The sequence below is a fragment of the Portunus trituberculatus genome, chromosome 29, assembly GCF_017591435.1.
Source record: "Portunus trituberculatus isolate SZX2019 chromosome 29, ASM1759143v1, whole genome shotgun sequence".
Taxonomy (NCBI): Eukaryota; Metazoa; Arthropoda; class Malacostraca; order Decapoda; family Portunidae; genus Portunus; species Portunus trituberculatus.
The window spans coordinates 345,185-372,513 of record NC_059283.1 but is presented as its reverse complement, the minus strand read 5'-3'; the positions used below and the strand labels follow the sequence as shown (position 1 = coordinate 372,513).

Sequence of the window (27,329 nt, the reverse complement as noted above, 5' to 3'; positions counted from 1 at the left end):
CCATTATAGGTAGAATTTTTTTTGTGTGTATGTATGCTTGGAAGGCAAGCCAAGCAAATGGAATTGGAAGAAGACTGCTGAATTATTCCTCTTAAAAAAAAAGTTATAAGTGTTTTGAAATACATTAGCCAACTTTATCTTTTGCTTGTGTCTTGAAGGGGAAAGTTAAAACAGTCAGAAGGATCCAATGAAAGGGATGAGAACTATTGACAAACTCTTGCATTATTGAGATGGACAGAGTAAGGCTATTTTGAAAGCTAACAAATGGACTAAACTCAACATTGCCCTTTGTGTGTGTGTGTGTGTGTAATTCACCACGGTCGTCTGCTGGTCATCCAGCCAGTCTTCCCCATTACAGAGCGAGCTCAGAGCTCATAGACCGATCTTCGGGTAGGACTGAGACCACAACACACTCCACACACCGGGAAAGTGAGGTCACAACCCCTCGAGTTACATCCCGTACCTATTTACTGCTAGGTGAACAGGGCTTGCCCATTTGCCTCGCCGCGCTGGGACTCGAACCCGGCCCTCTCGATTGTGAGTCGAGCGTGCTAACCACTACACTACGCGTGTGTGTGTGTGTGTGTGTGTGTGTGTGTGTGTACATTTGCTTCCCACCATAGTTATCAATCCATCTCTTAACACATGATGTAATATTACGTATTGACTTAATGTTGAGCTGGTATTTGTGGTGCAGCTCTCAATACTTGCACAGCTACATGTTCTTTCCATCACGTGCAGCAACCAGACTCCTTGTAAAGTAGGAATGAGGACAAGGAGTAGCTTACGTAAATGAGAATGAGCAATATTATAAAGTCATCTGTCACTGTTTTTTTCCAGTTAAGGGACTGTCACCAGGGACCAATTACACACTCTGGGTGAGTTCATATAAAGATGAGATCCTTGGCCGCAAGACAAAAGTTCACATCACTACTAAGGGCATAAGACTCCCGCCTGTTGGGTCCTTCCATGCTGCTGTCACTGAGGAGGTCACCACTGTCAGGCTCTCCTGGTCTGAGCCCTCCTATGGATCACAGAAGGTAATGTTGGAGTGTTTGAACATCAGAACATAATGAAATAATGGAAGCAGCAAGGAGCCATCAGACATACATCACATTTCCCGTGTTAGACCTTGTGGCTTCTTGCAGCTTTCCTGGTTGTTCTCTTATATTTGTAACTATAATATCCCGGTAAATGCTGTAGTTATTTTTAACCTCGTAAGTACTGGGACACATTTTTACCATGAATTTTGAGTATGATTAGACAATTTTATTTAGATTAGGAAGAGTTTATGGGGTCAGGAGATTAATGCAGAGAGTCTTCACTATTTTAATCCCCGCTTGAGTTTCTGAAGCTGTATGAAATCACCAAATAATAACCAGAATGAATATGAAAATGTGTTATGGAACTGAAGAGGTAACATTGATTTTGATTCCCTTGACATGCCATTTTGTTTGGTGAAGCAACGAAATGTTTTAGAAATACTAGTAATTTTATTTTTGTGTATTATCTATTTATTTTGCATATTGATTTAATTGTATTTTAGTTATTTTTAATTTGTATATTTTTATTTATTTATTTATTTATTTTGCTGGTAACAGGAAGTTGATGGATTTACTACATGATGTTCTTGCTTCTCTTGAATCATGTTTTTTTTCTGTTTCTACAAGATTTGATAGATTGATCACCGTATGGGCAAGACAGACAATGAAATTTGCTTTGTTTACTGTCCGTACAAGCTTTAGTGGTGTGTTGCTTTTTGTAGGCAAAATGACCAATGAGATTTCTATTTTACAATTAACCCATCATGGATTTATCGCATTGTGGGACCAAATAGCCAACTAAGTAGGCTTTTCTTACTATTCAGCCTTGATTTTGTGTCATATCAAGCAGAACAACCAATGAAATATGCACTTTTTTACTATTCATTCAAGATTTCATGGATTAATGACATTGTGGGAGAAAGTAACTAATGACATAGACTTTTTGTATTACTTGTGATTGGTTTTATGTCATATGGAGCAAGATGACTGATGAAATAAGCGTTTGTACAATTCATGTCAGATTTTTTTTTTTTTTTTTTTTTTTTTTATAACCATGTGGGCTTTTCACGGGAATTTCTGGGCTAAAGGGGGTACTTTTTGAGGTACCTCCTATCTCAAAGCCCACCTGCTAGGATACCCTTGCTCCAAGTGAGGAAGCCCAACCTACACTCGGATCGTGGACGGATTCGAACCCGTGCACTTGGAGACCCTTCGAACCCCAAAGCACGCATGGTTCCACTGTACCACGGAAGCACACATCACATCATGGGGCAAAAGAACTAGTGAAATACATAGACTTGTTTTTACTGTTTGTGCTTGGTAAGGTAACCAATGAAACATACTTCTTCACTATCCATAGAATGTTCCGTGGGTGTATCGTGTGATGTGGGGCAGGACGATAAACGAGTTAAAGCACAGCGCCCACATGGCCAACACCACCAACACAACCTTCATCATCCGAGGTCTGGACGCATGTGAGGTTTACCGTGTGGCAGTGATGGTGGAGCAACCCTTCGGACTCGGCCCCAGGGAAGAAACACAGGTGGGACTCTTAACTCCTTCAATACTGGGACACATTTTTACCTTGAGATTTGTGTACAATTAGACCATTTTATTGACATTAGGAAGGGTCAATGGAGGTCAGAAGATTAAGAGCCACAGTCTTCACTATTCTAATCACCCACATAAGTTTCTCAAGCCGTTTAAAATCATCCAATAGTAACAGAAGGAATGTGGAAATGCATCATGGTACGCAAGGGGTTAAAAGATCACACTGGAAGAAAAACAGATGGGCTTAGTACTCTTAGATCATCCGGGAAGAAAAATAAGTGGGACTATGATAATTAGATGACCCTGGGAGAAAAAATGGTGGGATCATCCTGGAATAAAAACAAGTGGGATTATGATGCTTAGATCACTCTGGGAGAAAAAATGGTGGTATTAGTATTCTTATTAGATCACCTTGGAATAAAAACAATGGAATTATTATGTATAGCTCACCCTGGGAGAAAAATAGGTAGGATTATTCAGTATAGATCATCCTGGAAGAAAAACAGGTGAGATTATTCATTGTAGATCATACTGGGAGATTAAAAAAAACAGGCTGGATTTTTATTGTTCAACACTATTATTTTGGATGTCTTCAGTTTGTTCCTGGTGAAATGCTATCAAGAAAAATGAGTCAATAAAGTAAAGGAAGGAACAGTGAATGAGAGTAGTTTAGAATATCTTGTTTTGTGTTTTCTTGTATGAACAGAGTATCATTGTTTCAAGTGGTTTAAGTAATAGCTTTGCAAAAAAATGAGAAAGAAATTAGTTCTCAGATAGAGAGTAAGATGACAAATAAACTCAGTAATGAGGTTGTTAGTTGAGAGTCAGTAAAGACCTTTGGAAGATTATAGACAGATGTATCAATAGAGATGATACATGGATATAAGTGTGTCCATCTTATAAAGCAACCGCCAAGTGTGTATCTAATGGCATCCTACATCTCATTTAATATCTTATTATTGTTTTCATTTACTCATTAAGCAGGTCATTAATGCAGAGCCAGTAAAAACCTGTTGGAGATCAGGTAATAGGGAGAATTAGTGAGTATATCTTATAAAGCAACCACCAAGTGTATATGTAATGGCATCCTACATCTCACCTTATTTTATCATTGTTTTCATAGCCTCATTAAGCAGGTTGTTAGTGCAGAGTCAGTAAAGACCTGTAGGAGATCAGGTAATAGGGAGAACTTGAGTCTATCTTATAAAGCAGCCACCATGTGTGTATCTAATGGCTTCCTACATCTCACCTTACTTTCTTGTGTTCCTACCTAGGTTTCGATGGGTGCTGATGCAAAGGCTCCTCCCAGGAACATACAAGCCAGTCTCAACAACATTACCATGACTATCACATGGAAAGACTCCTGTCCCCATGACAGCAGTGATGACCAGAAGTACAGGGTAAGCTCTCATCACTAAACATCTTTCAAAGGTAGAAATATTTAGCACTGATTGACTCATATATGTAAGCTATAGGCAAGTTCTCGTATCACCTGAAGATCCTCCGTGGGTAGTAATTTAATGCACTCTTGAATGTATATATGTAATTTTGTGAGGGTTGAGTGCCTCATCTTGTGTGTGATGGAGACAAGCTAAAATTAGTCAGAGGAATCACACACACTCAGTCTTGTATTCTCAGATGTGTTAATGTATTGAATGTATCTTTCCCTGGACTGACCTGAAATACAACGCACTCATGCCTGCTTTTGAGTCAAGAGAACAGCACCCAGTTAGACATTTATTCCTAATCCTGTTTTTTTTTTTTTTTTTTTTTTTTGTGTGTGTGTGTGTGTGTGTGTGTGTGTGTGTGTGTGTGTGTGTGTGTGTGTGTGTAAGAGGAAAGCCAGCTAAAGGCAACAAAAATAAAATGAAAAGGCCCACTTAGTTGCTGGTCCTTTTGAAGGCCAAAAGATAGGGACATTTCTGATGGTAATGTCTGGTGTTGAGTCCCTCCACGTCTCTTTGTTGAATCTCTCTCTCCCTCGGCAGCTGTTTGTAACGGAGACGAACCGAAACGTGACATCCTCCTACCAGCTTTTGAGTCAGAAGAACCTCACCCGGTCACACTACATACAGATTCACTGGGGTGGCCGGTACTCCATTCAGATGAGCACAGCTGCCAACAATGCCGTCTTGAGTGACCCTGTCATCTGCAACGGCCCAGAGATTCCACCACCATTTGAGCTCACCTACATGGACAGCTCCTTCTTTTGGCGAGACAGTCCAAACCTTCCCAAAGAAATAACATCAAAGAAGTGAGTGGTTGCTGAATTCAGTGTGTGGTCTTTACAGTATGGTGGGAATATAACCAGAGTTTAGAATGCTGTGTTGAGTTGATAGATGGAAAAATTGAGTTTTTGAGGTATTCAACAATACTGATTTTCTCTACTCCAATCAGAAATTCATTAGAGAATAGAAGTGAGGTATTCTATGGCATCGCTGCATGATCTGTGTATTCATCTCATTGTCCTTGTACATACATCTCTTAATGAATTGCTGTTGTTTCATGCCCTCAGCTACACTTACATCCTCCACTTGTCGCATAACTTAAACATGAGTGATGCAGAGGTTTACAAGTGCACGAAGCCTCCCTTGGTGGTGGAGACGCTGGAGAAAGGCAAGGTGTACTATGCTGCCGTGGCCTTGAAGGATGCTGATGGCTACCTCTCCCAGTGGTCGCACCACCTCAGCATTGAGAAACCACTAGGTATTGTCTTCACTCAAATAGTCTGTTGTGTTTGTTTTCTGTGTGTGTGTAGTATTTCAGTCACAAGTTGGGTATCTAGTTGTGTTTACCTCTTATTTGTGTAGCATTTCAGTCACAAGTCATTCTCTTTATAAACTAGTCAAGCATCTTACCTTTTTCAGTTTTTTTTTTTATCTCCAGTTTGATATCCAGTATTTTTTTCCCTTTTTAGTAATAGATTTTGTACTAGCATGTGTTAGAGAAGTACATTCCTAATACTTAAATCTTGCAAACAATATCTTTGCTTCACCAACACATGTCAAATTGAATATCCAACTTTTATTGCCCATCAAGTAATAGATTTTGAATATGCATGTATCTATTGCCAAAATCAGTGTGTGTTGAGAGAAATACACCCTTAATATTTTTAAATATTGCAGATGATGAGTTGGTGCTGTCCCAGACGAATGCAGTGGGTGTTGGTGTGTCAGTATTCCTTGTGGTGGTGGCTCTTCTGGTGGTGGTTGGAATCTTGGCTGTCAGACACCGCCGCTTAGCTCGCTCCATCATCGCCTTCACCAACACTCACTACGACAGCTCTCAAGGCACCACGCTCATCACCACAGATCATAACCTTGGTGAGCTCTTTTCTCAGGTTGAATGTGATGGAAAAATTCTTGCCACATTATGTTACTATTCTGTTATTATGACTCTTGTTGCTGGTTTTGTGTTTTGCTCTTGTTGAATTGTAGACCAACGTTCATGAGTCAAAAAGGGACAATACATCTACTACTGTTACTGCTATTGCTACTTCTATGTTATTATTAAACTTAAGATCAAGATGAGAAACATATCTCTTCTTAGTTAAAAATGATGAAATGAAAAACTATTACTACTTAAGCTATTGCCATAAATTATCTAATCATCTTAACTAATTTTTACTGCACTAATTCTTTGTCACATTTTGGTGCTTTTCAGTTCCTTTTATTCATGGAAGGTTTGCATTTACTTCTCTGTATCTGCCACCAATGCTGTGTCATCTGCAAACACCAATTGATTCACATTCCATTTCTTACCCTCAGCTGTTAACAGGCTCAGTTCTCTTCCAACATTGTAGCATTAAGTGCCATATTCAGAAACGCTTTCCTTTCTCACTGCAACCATTTTCAAAGACTGCAGAGACAATTAGCTGAGTTATAAAAAAAAAGGGGGTATTTTTCTTATTGATAATGCAGGAGAATTGTTAACATGTCACTAGAATTACAGAAACATCCTTAAAAACCTGTGTCCTTCAACTAGACCCCTTTGAAAATAGTAAAGGTGCAGCAAAGAAGTGTTTCAGAATATGAGCTTAACTTTCACCACACCACTCACACCACTGCATGAAGATGTTAAACAGCCATGGTGACATTGTACATCTCTTGATTGGAGACATTTCACTTGTGTTGTTTGCTACCCTTGCACACAACTCATTTCTTTTATGCATTGCTTTCCACATTCCTCTTGCTTTTCAGTTAAGTTAAAGGATGACACATACAAGCTCTCACAAATAATTTTTCCTTTCTGTTGCCCTGCAGATGAGGATGATGATTCTCCCATGATCCGAGGGTTTTCTGATGATGAGCCTCTGGTCATCGCCTAGTGGCCTTTCTCACATCAATTTCATCCTTGCTTGACAGATAAGATAAGCACTGTTAGTGATTAGCTTAAGTGATAGAGATGTATATTTTAATTATGGTGTATATAATGATGTATATGTTTTATTGCTATGTAATATTAATTACATTATCTTTTTATAGGTCAATGCATACTACTTCTTATTATTCATCTCATTTATAATGTTTTAGAAAAGACTTTTGCTTGTCTTCCATCCACATAGAAACACTGGCTTTCTCTTAGGAATAGAGGATGCAATTTTCTTTCCTCCTCTGTCTTTCTGTGTAACTTTCAGGATTGATTCTTGCCTTACAAGAGCTCTGAGTAGGATTTTTACTTTGGAGACACTATTTTATCCACTTATATTTTTCTTAGCTCTGCATTTTAAGGTCCAGATATGCTGCTTGCTTGTTATGGCAAAGCTAGCCACTTTTCATATTATATTATTGAAAACATGATGCCATACACAGTAATGTCTGTGTAATTCAGAGGTGTCAAAGGTACAGGAACCTTATGTGGTTCTTTTTAATGTTCGTAGTCAGGGTCAGAAGTCCTGCTCTCCCACTGTGTTTTGTGCTCACCCTTATCCCAGTCTTAAGTCCCCAGCAATTTAGTATTAAGACCTGACAATTCATATATTCTTAGTTGATCATGTGACTGAAGTGAGAGGGAGGATACGAGAGACAGTGGAAGAGAACACAGGCTACTTGAATTGCAGTTTTGAGTGTAGCAAATCTTGTACCCAAGACAGCCACTGGTAGTGTTTCTACATGCACATATATCTTATAACTAGTTGTATGTACTCAACTAGTGCTTCTCTTAATTTACCATTGTGCTGAGTGATTTATTGCTGTGGTTATGACCTGATAATGGAGGGCCTTGAAAACAGTATACAGTATATTCTTGATAAGTGCATTTTTAGTATAGCCATGTCTTGAACTCTGACTTGTAATAATATGTTACTTTGAAGTTCTGCATGTTGACATGAATCAAATTGTGGACACCAGAATGTGTTAGGTAATCAGTTACTCCCTTTGTTCACAGTGGTCTTGAAATTATTCTTTGTACTTCACTAATCTTGTCTATAGGTTGAATACAAGTCACTGCAGTCAAAGTAAAGGTTTATTGGTAACAAGGCACTACAGGGGCATTATAATCATTCATGAAATAGGTAATGAAGCCGGTCGGTGTAGCCAGATATATTGTTGTACAAGTCACCTATCAGTGACCTCTGAGAAACATGTGATAAAAATAATAATAAAGGTGCAGTAAACACAGTACTGTTGGAGTCTTACATGCACCACAGAGTAAGCAAACCCCATCATCACCTTAATTATGATGATACTCTCTTAAGTCATTCATCAAGAGCTTTCAAGCATTTTGTTCATCTTATCATAATTTCAATACTTTTTTAGTTTACTTTTAAGCTTTGTATGTTCTCAACTTCAATTCTTTCTACTGTGTGTATCTTCAAATGATTATCCTCATTTTTAGTCTCTTTACTGCTTGTTTTTAGGTTTTGTGTTCATTGACACCTTGCTTTCTCTCATCTGCTAATTTTGATTATTTTTTGAGGAAGCCACAACAAAAAGGTCAAATACAGAAACAATAAATGGGGTGCTTTATTTATTAGCTTCTTTATTGAAACAACAAAATAAAAGCAACAAGTTAAAATACAAAATGTTGTAGGCACAGTTGAACATCATAAAACTGCAAGAAAAAATTTGCACAAATCAAATGAGTGATTGTGGTTATGAGACAAAGTACGGCATTTAGGTATTGTCTTTATAATCTGCTTTAATTTTGTTTAGTGGAGATTAGAGATGATCCTGAGGGAAATCCTGCCGTTGTTCTTCAATTACTTCAGCTTTGCAATGAATTCACGGAGCTTGTCTTCACTTGCTCCTGAGAAACTGTCCACCTGTACAAAAAATACGAGTTTATTAGCATCAACTACACTATCTACTGACCTCTCCATTCTGACCCAGGACACTTACCAATCACTCCATCTCATTCTAACCCCACAAAAATAATAGTTTGTCAGGAGTCACACAACTTCTTCACTATTTCATTGTGCCTCTACACCAAAATGTTCTACTAATAAGACATGAAAGTTGCAATTATGGAAGTGTGGACAATTTAGTGCTACAGCGGCTTGATGCTTTTATTGAGAAGAAGTCATAAGAAAAAAGATAAGATATAAAGTTTTTTTTTTTTTTTTTTTTTTTTTTCCCACTCCACCAGCCACAGGCAAGGTTGGAGTCTTTACTTATTTACTTATCTTTTTTCACTCAATCCACTGGTATTTTTTATTTCATTGTCTCTTTTTGGGGAGAGGGTTTCATTTATATTTGTTAATACTATCTCAAATTTATGTATAAATCAAACTAGTTTAAATAAACAATTAAAAAGTAATCTAGGGTGAAGCAAAAAGGTCTGAGGTGTTAATGTGAAGGACAGACACTTGCTTAGGTTGGTCTGGTTGACAAGGAACAGACCAAGCTTGACTATTGTTGCATTTTTTACATATAGGTACAGACAGTGTGCTGTTTCATTGAACAGCCTTCCTACTCTTGTTTTCAGCTAAAGTCACACATCAACTTAAGGGATTTTAAGAGATACAGTACACATCAAGGGTCAGAGATTGTCATGTGTCAATAAAGCCTGCCTCCCCATCCACACTGTCTCCTTGTTTCTACATTTTTCATGCCTCCTTACTATCTCCTCCATCTTAGTCCCCCCTCCCATCTCTCTCTCTCTCTCTCTCTCTCTCTCAGCTGGATGAGAGAGGAAAGGGTATGAGAAATGTAGAAACAACATTGCGTGATATATTTAGTCACTTATCACACACTAACCCTAACGGTAATGGGATGTTGAGGATAGTAACATCCTGTCTTGTTTTCAATTTCCTGTGGTGAGTCTGCTTTCATTCTGCCTCAGCCCCCACATTTTCTTTCAGTATAACTTCATATCTTCATCCGCACCTTTTAATTCTATTTAGTTAGCACTGTTCCTCCATATATGAAAGATTTAACCCACTCTTTATGAACTGTCATGAAAATACATCTTTCCACACTCCTAAACACTTACTTTAATACTCTTACTATTACTCTACACATGAGAGAATGAACTTTCTTTACGAACTATACAGAAAATGGGTCTTCACACACTTCCTATCAGTGTAATTTATTTTATCACTCTTTCTATTACTCTACACATGGGAGACTGAACTTTCTTTATGAACTATCAAGAGAACAGGTCTTCAAACATATCCTATCAGCAGAACTTACTTTCTTCTCCGCCTTGAAGAAAACGAAGGTAGGCATGCAAGACACCTTATAGGTCACGGCAACCTCGTCATTCTCATCCACGTCCACCTTCAGGAACACAACGTCACTCATCTGCTCACTCATCTCCTGTAATGGTAAACACTTTCTTTATACAGTGCCTTGTATTTTGAGTCCATGTGAATTGTAAAGGGCAAGACTAAAGATTGGCACTAAAGGGATAAAAAGCTCATGTTAACCTCTTCAGTACCAGGACACATTTCCATGTTCGTTTCCATTTGGCGATTTCATACAGCATCAGAAACTCATGGGAGGAGGTAGGGGGGGGGATAAAATAGTGAAGACTGGTCATTAATCTTCTGACTTCTAAAGACCTTTCCTAATGTCAATAAAATGATCTAATCATATTAAAAAAAAAAAAAAAAAAAAAAAAATCATGCTAAAAATGCATCCCAGTGCTGAAGAGGTTAAATCCATTCTACCTCATAAGGATAACTTTCAAGGTTAGGCTGATTAAATATCTTCCCAAAGGGTGTTTCCTAATGATGAATATGTCTTGCTAAGTGATCAGTGATTTTTATGAACATATCTTTAAGAATCTTGACTGTTTCCACACAAGTTTATTGAGGACACTGAACCACAGCCGTCACTGCAATCTTTAAAAAATATCCTTAATAATTGGATCTATTTTATATGCCATGGTTGTCTTCCAAAAAAAGGAGTGGCCAAGACAAGAAACACACCCTCCACATTCACATTCATTCACACCACTCTTCCCTCGGCCCCTAAGAAGACTCAAGTTATTAATCCCTTAAGTGACGCATTGTTACCTTGAGATTTGAGTACAATTAGACCATTTTTTTACATTAGGAAGGGTCTATGGAGATCAGATTAATGGCCAGAATCCACTATTTTAATGCCCACACAAGTTTCTAACTGTATAAAATCAAATAGTAACCACAATGGATATGAAAATGCATTACGGTACTCAAGAGGTTAAAGGTACAAAATCAATAAGCTATCTCTAGAATCAGGAACATCCCCCTTGAAAGCCTGCACTTCCATTAGAGCCTCTTAAGCCATTAAGATAAAACACCAAGATATCTTAAAATGTTTCCCACACACTCGTCACTATTGCACAAGCCATGCACTTCCACTACAGCCTGTCAACCTCTTGAGTGCTATGATACATTTCTATATTAATCCTTCATGCTATTTGGTGATTTTATACAGCTTCAGAAACTCATGTGGGGATTAGAATAGTGAAGGCTCTAGCTATTAATCTTCTGACCTTCATAGACCCTTCCTAATGTCAATAAAATGGTCTAATCGTACACAAATCTCAAGGTAAAATATGTCCCAGTATTGAAAGGGCTAGGAGTCCATAAGATAAGACATAAAAACATCTAAAATTTTGCCATTCACTTCTGTCTCTCCTCCATAACCCCACGTTGGTAATCAATAAAGCAGTGGGTGTGTTTGGTTTGCTCTGACTAATAGCAAGGCAACCTACATCCACTTCACATTTGTTGCAATACATCCACACCTGCCTGCCACTTGTGCTCCAATACTAGCACACTCAAGAAGTCTGACACACACACACACACCAGCTCTGTATCTTACTTGACCCACACTATCTATACCATCTACTTCTATAGTACCAAATACCTGACTATTCCCTACACTAACACACACGCACACACACGTCTCTCCCAAAACTACAAGCACACACCCACCCCACTACTAAATCATAACCCAAATCAACAAAACATCATCTTTGGGCATTTCATTAATCTACAGGAGCTTTATAGAGTAGGTCAAACACACACACACACACCCACAAACTTGGGAGTCATAAGATTGTTATGGTCTTAGGATATATCACTGAGACAGCTTTTTAAAGAATAACTCCTTAGCACCTGAATCTTGGGGGCGATGATCTTGCAGGGTCCGCACCAGGTGGCATAGAAGTCTACCACCACAAGCTTCTGTCCAGCATTCTTCAACTGCTGGTCAAAGTCTTCCTGTAAATGCCAGACAAAAAATTAAAATGATTAACGTAACTGCTTCCTCCTGTAATTCTTCTAAGCACTATTCTAGGTAATCTTAAGAGAAAAATTGGTCAGGAAACAACATCCTTTTGTAAAACTCAAAACACTTTCCTGTGTATTTTTAGGAAAATCATTATGAAAACCAGTATCACATCCTCTTGTAAACCCTCTAAGCACTCTTATAGTTAAATGTAAGAGAAAATCTAATCAGGAAACTCCATCCCTGGTAAACTGGTGTAATTATTGTAAAAAGAAAATTAATATGGAAGCCAGTACCACAGCCTCTAGTATGCCTTCAAAGAACTTTTCTATGTAATGATAAGAGGAAAATTGATCAGGAAACTGTATTCTTTTGTAAGCCTCCTGAGTAGTTTTCCGTGTAATAGGAAAAAATTATTTGGAGGCCAGTACCACAGTCTCTTGTAAACCTTCAAAGCATTTTTCTATGAAATGGTAGGAGGAAAATTGATCAACAAATTGTATCCTTTTGTAAGCCACCAAAGTAGTTTTCCATTTATTAGTAGGAAAATTTATTTGGAAGGCAGTACCACAGCCTCTTGTAAGCCTTCTAAGCACTCTTAGAGGTAATGGTTTCAAGACATTTGTCCCTAACTTCTGGATAACTCTTTATTGATCTTTTAGGGAACTTGCATTTTAAGTGGATCTTTTAATTATTTATTTATTTTTTTCATTTTATTTATTTGTTTATTCATTTATTTATTTTAATTATCTTCTTTTTACCTTGGCTGGTTTCCCTCTTGCATAAAAAAAAAGTAGGAAAATTTATCAGAATGACACCACACCCTCCAGGAAATTCTTCTGTGTAATAGTAGGAAAATAAATAAGGAGGCCAATCCCAGTCTCTTGCAAAACCTAAGTAATCTTTTAGGTAGTGGCATGAGGAAAATTTATCAGAATGACATCATCCCCCCTTGTCACCATTCTGAATACTTTATCATGTGAGAGGAAAGGCATTAAGGAAATGACACCCTGCTGATAACACTGAGCTGCTTATCATGTCACAAAATGAAGGCATTAGAACAATACATAGATTTTTCAGAGAGAGAGAGAGAGAGAGAGAGAGAGATTGATTGATTGATGGCTTTCCTGTTGCAAAAGTAGACAACAAAGGAGGTGGTGGGAGCATCCCGGCCTCCCCTAAACATGAAACAAAACATATGCAAAAGAAATTACATTGTACTGTAAGACCCAAAATATATAAGTACACACACACGAGAGAGAGAGAGAGAGAGAGCGCTAAGGAATTTCCCAGACACGAAATATATATATATATATATATATATATATATATATATATATATATATATATATATATATATATATATATATATATATATACAGTATGAGTAATCGCTATTTCATGATGAGTCCCGCAGCATACCGTGACGCATCAAGGCCACGTCGAAAGAAGCAAAAATCATTAACATCACCACGGGAACCACACAAAACACAGTCTCCAAGTTACCACAGACCACTTCATGACACTCAATTAAGATACACACTCTGGTCACCCTCCCGTCACCTGACACTTGACTGACAGCTACTAGACACGAGTGAAGGACAATGATAATAATGACTACAACACGAGGGAAATGTTATGTAATCCTCAAATATCTCTAGAAACGTCTGGAATTATGGCGTCTTAACCACCTAGTCGTTTGTGAATAGCCTGGTACTATAATTTAAAGAGAGAGAGAGAGAGAGAGAGAGAGAGAGAGAGAGAGAGAGAGAGATTGCACCAGAAAACATGGAAACTATTCACTTAAATATTTGAGGAAAGATTGCATTACTACCTTTTAAAAACGCGAGGAAAGATAAAATTACTGCCTTTGAACCATCTTGAGCTTGATGAACAAAAGGTTGACACGGTAATCTAAATGAAAAAGAAAGAAAATAGCAGCAGAAAATATGGAAACTATTGTCACTGTTAAACATTCAAGGAAAGATTGAATTACTGCCTTTGAACCATCTTGAGCTTAATGAACAAATGGTTGACACCGTAATCTAAATGAAAAAAAAAAAAAAAAAAAAGGAAATAGCACCAGAATACATGGAAACTATTGTCACTGGTAAATACTCTATGAAAAATTGCATTACGGCCTTTGAACCACCTAGGCCTTAATGAATACTAGGTTAATACGATAATCTAAATGGAAAAAGAAAATAATACCAGAATACATGGGAAATACTGTCACTGCTAAATACCCGAGGAAAGATTGAATTAAGGCCTTTAAATCACCTAGACCTTAATGGGCAGCCGGATACGATAGTGAGTGAAACAAAATGGGAAAAAAAAAACTTAACACAAGGAATAGTACAAGGAAGTGCCTGCCGATTACGTAAAGAAACACCTGAAATTGGGACATTTTAACCGTCTAGCACTTAACGAACAGGCGAAAACAATTACCTGAAAAACGAAAAGGAATAAAATCAATCAGCAGAAACAAAAAACCACGAGAACTGAGACAGCATGGGAAAAATGGACTCCTTATTACAAACTCATTTAGAAGGATACACTTGCCTTATCCTTCACTTGGTAGACCATTGTGGAGTGTTAAGGGTGGTGGTGAGAACCAGGGAGATGACACAGAAGCAGCCACACAGTAGGGCAAACGGAGAGCGTGTGAGGATGACTTGGCGGGGACTTTCCTTTTATTTCTCTCCTACGACGAGCCTAGGGTCACCGGAACTGCCACCAAGGGCCCGTTTTCCTTTTAATTCTTCTCATATCATCTTCCTCATTCGTTTTGTTCTGTTTATTTTTTGTTGCTTTATTTTTATTTTTATTTTTTTATCTTTCTTTTAGTGTACGGAAACAAATTTATCAAATACTAAATATGCTATTGTCCACTTTCCTCTTTATTTTATTTTTTATTTATTTAATGTGACAGCTTTTTCTTTTGCTTTTTTAAGGGGTGCTTTGTATATATTTTTATTTTGTTTATTTTTTATTTACTATGTTTTATTTTGTGACTTTTCTAAATTTCATGGTAAACCTACCTAAACACAGCTTCTGCGGCGTTCTGCCTGATCTTTCCACCTCAATCTCTCTTGATTTTCACGTAACCTTCTTTAATTTTTTCTACGTGATGCATATATATATTTTTTTTGTGCTTTTATTTCATCTTCCATTCTTTACTTACTGAATGACGTAAACACACACACACACACACACACACACACGACGCAATAAAATGTATAAAATTATTGAAATATATTAGAAGAGGACTATAATACCGTTCATATTGCCAGGAAAACAGAATACAACATGTATGGGGGATGAAAAAATAGAGAAAAACCAGAGAAAAGATGTTCCGAGCCAATGTTGGAGTTGTAGCATCAGGATCAAGATTGCCAGCTGGGTCTATCCAACATCTTTACCTTAGCTGGCTGTTACTTTAGGAAAATTATTAGGTTAGGAGCGGGAGAGAGGAGGGAGATGGACACGTCCCAAACACGACAGGCACCGGAGGAATACCAGTTTGTGCACAGAAGGGCTGGACATGTCATGGTGGCCCACAATAAGAGACTCTATGTTTGGGGAGGCTATATGGTGAGTGGTTTTGCTGTGTGTGAGTGTATTTCGATCTATTTTACTGGAATTTGTCTCCTCTTCTTGTGGTGTGGGTATTACTTGACTAGAGTCCGCGGCGGGTCAGTTATATTTATTTTCCAATGTTTTTTTTTTTTCTCTTTGGTATTGTTTGTTTTGAAAGACATGATTTTTAGTGTTAATTTGATCTGTTGCTACTTTATATATATATATATATATATATATATATATATATATATATATATATATATATATATATATATATATATTGTAGTGTTCTGTTCAAGGCTACAACATAGTTTGCACAGACACTACGGGTATAACACATAAACATGGTGTAGCATTCTATGTAAGGAACACACTTGAGTTTGTCTCCATACCAGTTGTCTGTTCAAATGTACACGTTATTTACCTCATATCCCTTAAATTACACGTCATAGTTGTCTACAGACCACCTTCTTATTCACACTTAGAAAATGACCTCCTGGTTAACTTTCTTATGGAGTATTGTTTGAACAAAGATGTGGTTATCTTGGGGGATTTTAACCTACCAGCTGTTGACTGGACTTTGAAGGAAGCAATGTACAAAGATTATAACATTTTTACTCAACATTTTATGAATTGTTTCATATCTCTTGGCCTTAAGCAATGGGTTAATTTCTCAACTTTTTACCCATCGGGTAACACACTAGATTTAGTATTTACATCTGAGCTTGATAGAGTGGGAACTATTACCTCACTCTGCCCTATGCCTGGATGTGGTCATGTTCCTATATTACTTGACTATTTCTTTTCTACTAACTCTGACTCTGCTACAGTTCCCACTAAGAGAGCATGGAACAAAGCAAAATATAATAAAATCAACACTTACCTTTCCAATGTTGACTGGGATTTTGAACTTGCTTATCTTTCATCTGATCTAATGTATGAAAAGTTTCTTGACATTGTCACACCTCTTATAGATTTCTATGTACCACTAAAGCCTTCCAAACCCACTTTTAAAACCTTCAAGCCTCCCCACCAGTTAAAAAGAGAGCGAAAAAGATTATGGTCATCATACAAATTACAAAAGGCTACACATGGTCGTCGCTCCCCTCAAGCTCAAATTGCTTTAAATAATTTTAATCATGTTAATTCTCAATTCAGAAACTTCCACATTATTTCCCAAAAAGAACATGAAGAGGCTCTTATAAAAAACTTGCGTCATAACCCTAAAGCTCTGCATCAGTATGTGCACAAGAAAAAAGTTTGTGACCCCACAGTAGGTCCTTTAAAGTTAACAGATGGATCATTAACTACTGACTGTTATCAGATGGCTGAGTTATTTGCTGACAGTTTTGCCTCTGTTTTTGAGAACAAAAACTTGTATCCTGCTCCTCACCAACATAGCGACTCCCAAATTGCACATATTGACATACAACAGGAAGACATTCGTCAGAAACTCTCTCTACTAGACCCTAACTCCAGTATGGGCCCGGATGGTATTCACCCTCAACTGTTAAAGTCTTGCCCAAATCTAACTTTTCCACTCTTTCTTATTTCTAAGAAGTCAATGTTAACAGGCATACTTCCTAGGAAGTGGAAAGTATCTCAAATTACCCCTATTTTCAAAAAAGGCTCCCACCATCAGCCGTTAAACTATAGACCAATAAGCCTAACATCAGTGTGTTGCAAGACTCTTGAGTGCATAGTGGTTGACGGTCTTACAGAATATCTTAATAGTAATGGCATTTTATCTACAGACCAGTTTGGCTTCAGGAGTGGGAGATCAACTGAGGACCAACTACTGCTTACTTACAACTCTATCACATCATGGCTAGACAGTGGATATACAGTAGACTTAATTCTGTTTGATTTTTCTAAAGCATTTGATGTTGTCAACCACACTATTCTCCTACAAAAACTTTCCTGTCTTGGCATCTCTGGTGTCCTCCTACAGTGGATCAAAGACTTCCTCACTCAGTGAACAATGTCTGTCTCTGTTACAGGCGTCCCAAGCAGTCACAAGTTAATCCCCAGTGGAGTACCCCAGGGTTCAGTTCTCGGTCCTTTACTTTTTATTATCTATGTAAACCACTTACCGTCTTACATAAAGAGTGATTGCAAAATATTTGCTGACGATCTAAAGATTTATCTGCCCATTCGTAACTTGCCGCACACCCACACAGTTGTTGACATATCTAACTGCCAACGTGATATCAACTCTATATATAGAATATCTAACTCCTGGGGGCTTTCTTTAAATATAGATAAGTGTGTCACACTGAGATTCAACAGAGGCACTTTTCCAGAGCAAGACATAGGCCCATATAACACCTACTCACTCAATAGTACAGATATACAAAAGGTTAATGCCCACAAGGATCTTGGTGTACTGGTTGACACTTCTTTACGCTTCCACATGCACATAAAAACCACAGTTAACAAGGCTGCACACATTCCAGTCCACTCACAGTTTGTTACAATTATCCAGTAATCTACATCTAAAGTTGACTGGCATACCCATTTTCCTAGCTACCTTTTTCCTACTCTTCGTTGTATTTTTCTGGTTTGGGAGCTAAGGGTGGCTAACCAGGTGAGTTATTCAGAAAAAGCTTTTGATGTTATTTTTGTTGCTGTTGTCCATGGTTTTTAGTATATTTTTTTTTCCATGGTCTTGTTTTTGAAAGACGTGATTTTGATGTTATTTCATGCTTTTCTTGTTTTTTCCCTGATATATTTTGTGGTGTTAATCAGAAAAGGGTTTTGATGTTATATTATTGGTGTTGTCCATGTTTGTGTTTTTCTCTCTCTGTTATATTTTTTTCATTTCCTTGGTCTTGTTTGTTTGTTTTGAAAGGATGTGATTTCATGCTCTTTTTGTTGTTTTTCTTGATAAAGGGTTATTTCTGTTATTTGACACTTGTTCATATATTTTTTTTTTTTTTTCCGTTTCTATTATCATATTTTCATTTCCTTGGTCTTGTTTATTTTGAAAGGCATGATTTTTGTGTTGTTTGATGCTTTTCCTGTTGTTTTCTTGATATATTTCTGGGTGTTAATTAGTAAAGGGTTGTGTATGTTCTGGCCTTTACATGAAACATTTTTCTCATCAGTTTATGTATATTACTCCATTTATTTTTTTTTTTATTTATTTATTTATTTAATTATTTATTTATTTATTTATTTTTATTTGATTTTTTTTTTTTTTGTCTTTGTTACGAGAGGCGTTGCTTAACCGTTGTTTGGGTGAAATGTAACAGCCAAGGTTTATTTTAGTTGTTGATGTGACACTTGCATCATTCAAGGAAAATTTTGGTTAGTTTCTTCTTTTTGTCTTTATTTCAATTTTCAATTATTTCACCACCACCACCACCACCACCACCACCACCACCACCACCACCACCACTCTATCATATCCCCTCTTTCTCCTCTCAAATGAAAACATGTTTAATTCCTTTAATCTATCTCTATACTCCAGGCGCTTCAAAGCTGGTATCATCTTAGTTGCTCTTCTCTGAACTGCTTCTAACATGTTGATATCCTGCCTATAGTGGGGTGACCAGGCCTGTATGCAATACTCTAAATGGGGCCTAACATAGGAATTATATAAGCTACGCACCACTTCCTTACTTTTATAACTAACATTTCTATTTATAAAACCCAGGATCCTATTTGCCCTATTTCTTGCTTCTAAACATTGCTTTGAAAATTTCATAGTCCTGTCTATCACTACTCCTAAATCCTTTCCTTCCTCTACTGCCTCTAGCCAACATCCCTCCATCTCATAGTTAAAGTTTGTGTTGTCTTTACCTAAATGCATAACCTGACACTTTTAGAATTAAACTCCATCTGCCACCTGTCTGCCCATGCTATCAGCCTGTCCAGGTCTCGTTGTATTCTGTAATTGTCCTTTTCACCCTGTACTGCACATGCTATCTTAGTATCATCTGCAAACTTTGATACTTTGCTACTAATTCCTATATCTAAATCGTTAATGTACACCAAGAAAAGAAGAGGTCCTAGCACTGATCCTTGGGGTACCCCACTAACCACTTCCTTCCACTCAGACATTGCCCCATTTAATACTACTCTCTGTTTCCTATCAGAAAGCCATTCACTAATCCAATCAACTAACCTACCCCTATCCCATGTAGTCTCAATTTGTACACTAGCCTCCTATGCGGTACCTTATCAAACGCCTTGCTAAAATCTAGATATATAACATCTATGCTATTTCCATCATCTAACTCCTTGGTAATATATTCTAAGATATCGAGCAAATTTGTAAGACAGGACCTCCCTGATCTAAAGCCATGTTGGGTATCTCTAATTAATCTATTCTCATTTAAATGCTCCCAAATACTACCCTTAATGATTTTCTCTAGTATCTTACATACTATACTAGTTAAACTGATCGGTCTATAATTATTCGCATCATCCTTCCTACCTTTTTAAATATTGGAGTAACATTAGCTAACTTCCAGTCCTGAGGTATCTCAGCAAACCTAAGTGATCTTTCAAAGATTAACTTAAGTGCTTCAGAAATACTGTCTACACCCTCCCTAAGTACTCTGGCATGTAGCTCATCAGGACCACTAGCTTTCCTATCGTCTAGTTCAAGAATAAATTTCCTAATAATTCCCGGTTTTATATCAATATTTTCTAAAGCTCTTAAACTACTCGTCGCACTGTTTGTAACAGGATTTCCTATTCTTTCCTAGTAAATACTGAAGAAAATTGTTCATTCAATAATTCTACTATGTCTTCATTTTGATCCACTACTACACCATCTTTTCTGAGTGGTCCAATCCTATCCTTATTTCTTTTATCACTGACCTTGTAATAACTATATAATTTTTTGGGATCTTTACTCCCAGCTCTAGCTAGTTTTATCTCTGCCTGCCTTTTACTTTTTTTTATAACCTTACTCAAATCATCTCTGACCTGTCTGTACCTAATCAAATCTACATCTTCCCCACTTTTCTGCAACTCTCTGTATGCCCTCTTCTTCTCTCTGATCTGGCTACCTATCTCATGAGTCCACCATAATGGCTTCCTGTTTCTCTGCCTTATATCTTTGTAAGGGATACACTGCATCACTATACCCTTTACTACAACCTTATGCAGTCTTTGTGCTGGTTACCAAAGTGTGTGTGCCTCTGTACTTGTGTGGTGGTGAATATATGATGCAGCATAATGATAATGATTAATATAGGTAGTTGTGACAGTAATGATAGTGGTAATGGTTGGCTGGCTGGCTGGCTGGCTGGCTAACTGGCTCACTCAGTCACTCACTCACTGACTGGCTGGCTGGCTGGCTAACTGGCTCACTCACTCACTCACTCACTCACTGACTGGCTGGCTGATCAACACTATACACATACTTAAAAAGAAAGAAAAATAAAAAAAGAATTAATAACTTTTTACAAGAATACATTGATGGTGTAGATTGTGAACATTGCTTCTCGTATCAGTGATACACAACTTGTATTGCAGTTGTCACGGAAACTGAAGGCTACAAGATTGCTCTCTGGTAAATCAACTGTCTCAAATGTGCATGTGGCAGGCTGTAGGAAACATCATTGCTATTAATAGTATACTCTAACTGCAACAGTCTCTCTCTCTCTCTCTCTCTCTCTCTCTCTCTCTCTCTCTCTCTCTCTCTCTCTCTCTCTCTCTCTCTCTCTCTCTCTCTCTCTCTCTCTCTCTCTCTCTCTCTCTCTCTCTATATCAGGAGCTGCCCCACTCGCGACCTTACACCTTGATGACCAACAGCAAGTCATCCTACCACAGTGCCATTGACGTGTGGGTGTTTGATCCGCTCCTCAGCACATGGTGAGATGCGTAACTATCACACTCATGCTGATTTTCATACTTTTATTTACTCCTCGTGTAATGTTCCTTGTCGTCTTCAAAAAATCAAGGTATGTTTTTATTTCTGGCTTCTCTGTGTTCTAATGGTGTTTGTTTCTCTTGATAACATCCATAGTTGTTACATTCATTCTTATCATTTGTCTGAGTTTTGCTTTCCTCATGTCTTTAACCCCTTCAGTACTATGACATGTTTCATTTTTATCAGGCTTACTATTTGGTGATTTTACACAGCTTTAGAAACTTATTTGGGGATTGAAATAGTGAAGACTGTGGCCATTAATCTTCCAATCTCCATAGACTCTTTTTAATGTCAATAAAATGGTCTAATCGTACACAAATCTCAAGGTAAAAATGTGTCCCATTACTGAAGGGTTAATGCCATTTATCTCTCTTGACATGGCAACATCCATCTTCTTCATTGTTAATTCAAGCATTATTTCCTTTAGTTCATCAGAATGCAAGTCACTCAGGCTATACTTTATATTTGATACTTTATAATTTAAGCACCATTGGTCTCTTGACAGGATACATGTCTGTCACATTCACTCTTGCCTTTATATCTTATTGAGTCTTGTCATCATTTTCTTTGGATACTTAACATGCAAGTCACTTACTTTTAACTTCCATGATTTTCCATTTCAAATCTCTATAGATATGTAAGACTCAGCTCTTACCATTGATCTTCAAATTCTGCCAAATGCTAACACAATTTTTGGGGGTATTTAAGATGCAAGTCATGTACTTTTAACTTCCTCTGTGATTCAAAGCCAACTTTTCCTTTGATACATGATAAGATGCTCCAACCTTGACCTTGATGCAGTTCAACCAAACATTCACTGTATTCAGCCAGTCTTCAAAATGCACTTCACTCGTTTCCTACTTCTTTCAACACCACTGTTCTCACCAGGACGAGGAAGATGAGCCGCGGGGACATTCCACAGCAGCTCTCCGGCTCCTGTGCGGCCGTCCACGAAGATCACATGTACATGTTTGGAGGTTCGTGTAAGGCCTGGCTTGTGAGATCTCTGTGGCTCTAATTACACTGTTTTTAGAGGCCACAAGAGAATTAGTTAGAATATATATCATGAATGAGTTTTTTCAGTTTTTCTCTTCATTGATGGTGTAGAATTTATTATTCTGTTTTATGTTTGATTAAAGGCCACAGAGAGAAGTTATGTTCTCTAGGATGAAGTTTTCTTTCCCTGTATTTTCCTAGAGAATTATAAAACAAAACAACTTCCATCTTATACTTTTAATTAGAGTACAATACTTCTTATTGGATTGTATTACAAGTTATTACAAGTTTCACTATGCAAAATATACAGATAAGTAGATAAATCATGCAGGCTTCTAGTGATTCTCCACCTTATAAGCTTCACTCAGAACAGAACATACAGATAAGCAGGTAAACCACTCAAGATTCTGATAATTCTACTTATAGGCTTTATACAGTACAAAATACACAGATTAGCAGATAAATGATGAAGCATTCTAATACTTCTGTCCTTACAAACTTTACTTAGCACAAAATACACACATTCTTTATTTTAACACCGATGTAGTCATGATAAGACCTACCAGCATTCTAATGGTTCTCCTTTTCCAGGCTGGGCAAACATTGCATCTGATAATATGGAAAATAATCTCAATTCCCTTTGGCGTCTTCATCTCCCCACACTGACTTGGAAGTTGCTCCGGCCTGAGGGGATGCCTCCCTTCCCCTGTGACAAAGCTGCCTGCTGGGTCCACAATAATAGGTAACAAAGGGGATGGTCAGCCCCTTCAATACTGGGACACATTTTTACCTGTATGATACTGGAGCAAGAAGGAAGATCTCAGAATGGTTAATAATTGTAGGAAAAATTTTATTCATCCTCTTAATTTTTTGTGTATTTTAGGTTTTTTGTGTTTGGTGGCTTTGGTCCGGCCATAAACTCAAGTCGGGTGGAAGAAGTCATCGTCAACTTTGTAAGGGACGATGTTTACTACAGTGGCTGGATTGATCAGCTGGTCTACTATGACATAGGTACCTTACTTATGCTCTGCTGGTGAAGCTATCCTGTTGTGTTGAAGTGTGTTTGAGTGTTTGGAAGATTACAGTGGTTGGTTAGCTGGTTTACTACTATGTTACTACCTTACTTATGCTCTGCTGGTGAAGTTATCCTATTGTGTTTAACCCTTAAGTACCATGACTCATTTCCATGTTCACTTTGGCTACTATTTGGTAATTTTATACAGCTCCAGTTTTCTTTCAATTTTTGTCACTTGAAATGAAAACCCCCAAAATATTGTAATATTCTTACCTCCAGTTTCCTTTCCATCTCGTCACTTGAAATGAGAACACCAGAAATATTGTAACATTCTTACCTCCAATATTCTTTCCAGCTTTGTCACTCCAGATGAAAAGCAAACATGGGTCTGATATGCCGGTAATTTCCAGACAATAACGTATGGATGTGGCCCAGAACGAAGGGGGTGAAGCCGACCCCCCGAGCAGCACATGCAGCAGACGTGTGTGGGGACAAGGTGTACATATTTGGTGGTAGATTTAAGAATGCAAGAATGAATGAACTGCACTGCTTAGATCTTAGGAACTGGACGTGGAGTGGAAAGTAAGTGCATTGGTTTGTTGTAGAGTGTTGAATGGTCTAGAATGGTTGTTGTGGCTTCCTCTAAGTTACTTTGTGTGTTACAGCTTGATGGACGACACCCTGCAAGAGGTCCCCGATGGCCGGTCTTGGCACACGTTCAAGTTTGTATCAGAGAATAAGGCTGTGGTGTATGGAGGATTCAACTCTTCAGAACAAGTTCTAAGTAAGGCACTGGATTCTCTGTTCTTGCAATGTTGAATCTCTTTTAGTGTTGTATCTGTTATTGTATTATATATTGTATCTCTTATACTTTCTTGGCTTAGTTGATCAAATCAAAAGATTTGAATTCTGAAATGATGGAGATCTATTTAAAGAGATTTTTTTACTTTATATCTCTTATAATGAATCTCTTTGCTCTCCTGAGTGACTCAAAGAGTGACAGATTTGAGTTATGAAATGGTGAATATATATATATATATATATATATATATATATATATATATATATATATATATATATATATATATATATATATATATATATATATATAAGAAGAATATTTGCTTTTTTCCGCAAGTTTATACCTGCCTGCTTATCCAAGTTTCTACCTACAAGTGTAACCTATAGAGTAGGAAAGACTCATAAGCCATACAACCCCATAGGGAAAAATAAGAGTGTAAAATGATGATAATGATAATCTGCTCCTTCCTCTGACTAGCATTAAATAACAGACTTAGACATTACAGTTGAGTGAGATTGCCTTGTGATAACTAATGCTAATAGTAACCTTGCATTCCAATACTGCAAGGAGTACATACTTCTCAGTTGGTGTGTGATGTGAAGGTAGTTACTTCACTTGTGCTCTCAGACCCTGATGGGGAGAGACTGGTTGGCCGAGTGGCTCTTCAGGTAGTGTGGGCTGCTAGAAGTGGTTCTTCTCCCCTGTAGACACCTGAGGAATAAGTGTGTGTGTGTGTGTGTGTGTGTGTGTGTGTGTGTGTGTGTGTGTGTGGGCAGGGAGTGGAGGCTATAATTTAAGTCCACTACCTTGCTGTTTTTTTATGTTTTCGTCACTCGAACCAGGTCTTGCTATCATTTTGAAGTTGCTTTTTACTCACTGGAATTCTATGGTGGACCTGAATTGTGTACACTAATGAATGGGTTGGTTTAATGTTCCAGTGCAGGGCTATAAACTATTTGGGGGAATCTTGAACCATGTACCAGTACATTAATGAAAGAAAAACGTTGTTTGATGTTTCTGTGGATGATTATAAAAATTTTTGGAAAAACCTTAAGTTATCACTAATGACTAACATGTGTATTGTTTCAACTTCTTGGAGAGAACCTTGAACCAAATACACTAATGAATTACTTGCTTTGATATTCTAGTTGATCGTTTATAACTTGAGAATGAAACCCTGAACCATATCCACTAACAAACAACTTACTTTAGTATTGTTGTGAGTGAGTGAGTGTTCTGTGTGTGGTTGTAACCTTTTGGGACGCCCTCCAATGCAGACGACATTTGGCTGCTGGACATCAGAAGCAGGAAGTGGTGCAGGACCCCCAAACCACGTGCCAGCTCTCGGCTCTGGCACACTGCAGCCGTCGCCCATCCGGGTGAAATAACGTTTTATGGGGGAATTCAGAACAATTTGCTGGATCACACGAGGCCAAAGGTATGTGTATTTGTGTTTTTTTGAGGCCAAAGATATATTTATTTGTTTGTTTTATGAATGGAAGAGTGTGATTCAGGACACTTTGCTGGAGTACTCAAGGTCAAAGGTTTATGTGTATTTTGAAGCCAAAGGTATGTTTATTTTTGTTTCTGGATGAAGGAATGTTTATGAGATTAATGTGAATGTGTGTGTTGTATGGCAGAATGCAAGATGATTTACTCAGTCAAAGGAGAGGAAATGTATGCATGTTTGTGTTTTGAGGTCAATGTTGTGTTTACTTTTTGTACTTATAAATGGAAGAGTGTGTTTAAACTTGCTGCATATTTTTTCATGAAGGAATTGAGAATAGTTTACCAGATCACACAAGGTTGAAGGTTTGTGTTTGTGATGCTGTGTGTCTAAGCTTGCAATGTTAATGATGCATGGCTTGCCCTCTCATCTCATCGTACTGCTTCTTGCTGTGATAGGCTGGGACTCTCATCTGAAATTCTTGGTCCATATTCAGAAACGCTTTACTCTCTCACCACTACTGTTTTCCAAGCAAGGCCATAGAGATGATCAGCGCAGTTCTCGAGTGTTTCTCCAGTAAATAACACATAAATCTTGTCACTCTGCCTCTAGAACCATAAAAGCACCTTAAGAAACCTGTGTAAATTTAGGTAAAGCCTTTTGAAATAGTGGTGGTGAAGCATACAAGTGTTTGAGAATATGAGCCCTGGTCTTTGAAGTGCAGGCTGCGAATCACTTATCTGAAATCCTGGTATATAAAGTGTTCATTATTTCTAATGTGAGAGTTTGTAATATATTCATTCACTTGTTCCTACAGTGAGACAATGCTCCAAAAACTATTGCTGTGTATCCCCAGTTTTTATAATTTTGGAATATATTTACACACTTTGTCTTGCAGTTGCTTCACAAAGAATATTGCAAATTAACCCCTCCAGATTCTAGTAATGCTGTTTGTATTACGGACTTGCCCTTTGTGTCGTATCAGCCTCAAAATGTGATTAAATTCCAGGAAACATGAATACTCAAAGACATGTGTATCTTAGGAATACAGATAAGGGGTTTCTTAGCATGCCTTGTGTTTCTAATCTTTGCTAACACCTGTCATAGGAAGGAGCAGATTAGGGGTGACCATCAGGTGCAGTAACTAGACTGCATAATCCCTAGACAACACAGGCAGCTGAACCAAGCAATGCACCACAAGATGAAGTGCTGAAATGTTGATTGAGGCAAAGATCAAGAAATCAATGAAAAATTATGTGCACTTTATTTATGAGGGAAATGGAATGCAGTGCAGTGACCACCTTTGTTTTTTCACATCAAGAATACTGGGCAAGGGAAATATGAATG

At 37.7% G+C, this 27,329-nt stretch overlaps 3 protein-coding genes across 7 annotated transcripts in view; 2 read left to right on the top strand and 1 right to left on the bottom strand.

The window, feature by feature from the left end:
* The window catches only part of LOC123510650 (sortilin-related receptor-like), a 32,433-nt gene extending 24,218 nt beyond the window's left edge, over positions 1 to 8,215 (top strand). Inside the window, exons 31-37 of the mRNA XM_045265972.1 lie at positions 841 to 1,040; positions 2,404 to 2,586; positions 3,869 to 3,994; positions 4,583 to 4,848; positions 5,110 to 5,300; positions 5,720 to 5,917; positions 6,857 to 8,215. Of these exons, the coding sequence (XP_045121907.1) occupies positions 841 to 1,040; positions 2,404 to 2,586; positions 3,869 to 3,994; positions 4,583 to 4,848; positions 5,110 to 5,300; positions 5,720 to 5,917; positions 6,857 to 6,921 (1,229 nt within the window). The 3' untranslated portion in view covers positions 6,922 to 8,215. The remainder of the gene's footprint in view (positions 1 to 840; positions 1,041 to 2,403; positions 2,587 to 3,868; positions 3,995 to 4,582; positions 4,849 to 5,109; positions 5,301 to 5,719; positions 5,918 to 6,856) is intronic.
* A 333-nt stretch (positions 8,216 to 8,548) lies between these two features.
* On the bottom strand, positions 8,549 to 14,989 carry LOC123510653 (thioredoxin-2-like). The gene is made up of 4 exons (XM_045265976.1): positions 14,816 to 14,989; positions 12,142 to 12,246; positions 10,226 to 10,351; positions 8,549 to 8,856 (listed from the first exon to the last, which is right to left on the bottom strand). The coding sequence occupies exons 1-4, from the start codon at positions 14,837 to 14,839 to the stop codon at positions 8,794 to 8,796; spliced, it is 318 nt and encodes a 105-aa protein (XP_045121911.1). The 5' UTR covers positions 14,840 to 14,989; the 3' UTR covers positions 8,549 to 8,793.
* A 628-nt stretch (positions 14,990 to 15,617) lies between these two features.
* LOC123510651 (kelch domain-containing protein 2-like) overlaps positions 15,618 to 27,329 on the top strand; it is a 20,698-nt gene continuing 8,986 nt past the window's right edge. For 3 of the 5 annotated variants that reach the window (XR_006676572.1, XM_045265975.1, XM_045265973.1), the window contains exons 1-8: positions 15,619 to 15,847; positions 21,564 to 21,664; positions 22,611 to 22,699; positions 23,310 to 23,460; positions 23,602 to 23,729; positions 24,144 to 24,315; positions 24,399 to 24,517; positions 25,813 to 25,973. Coding sequence is in view for 3 of the 5 variants with exons in the window: in XM_045265975.1 (XP_045121910.1) it covers positions 15,734 to 15,847; positions 21,564 to 21,664; positions 22,611 to 22,699; positions 23,310 to 23,460; positions 23,602 to 23,729; positions 24,144 to 24,315; positions 24,399 to 24,517; positions 25,813 to 25,973 (1,035 nt within the window). In the remaining 2 variants the exon portion in view is untranslated. Of the gene's footprint in view, positions 15,848 to 21,563; positions 21,754 to 22,610; positions 22,700 to 23,309; positions 23,461 to 23,601; positions 23,730 to 24,143; positions 24,316 to 24,398; positions 24,518 to 25,812; positions 25,974 to 27,329 lie in introns of those variants that run through there. The other 2 variants (XR_006676573.1, XM_045265974.1) reach the window with 2 other exon arrangements.

Coding starts and splice junctions, on each gene's coding strand:
- LOC123510653 (XM_045265976.1), bottom strand. CDS start 14,839: ATGGTCTACCAAGTGAAGGATAAG. Junction 12,247..14,815: donor TCTACCAAGTGAAGGATAAG/GCAAGTGTATCC, acceptor TGGCATTTACAG/GAAGACTTTGACCAGCAGTT. Junction 10,352..12,141: donor TCATCGCCCCCAAGATTCAG/GTGCTAAGGAGT, acceptor TTACCATTACAG/GAGATGAGTGAGCAGATGAG.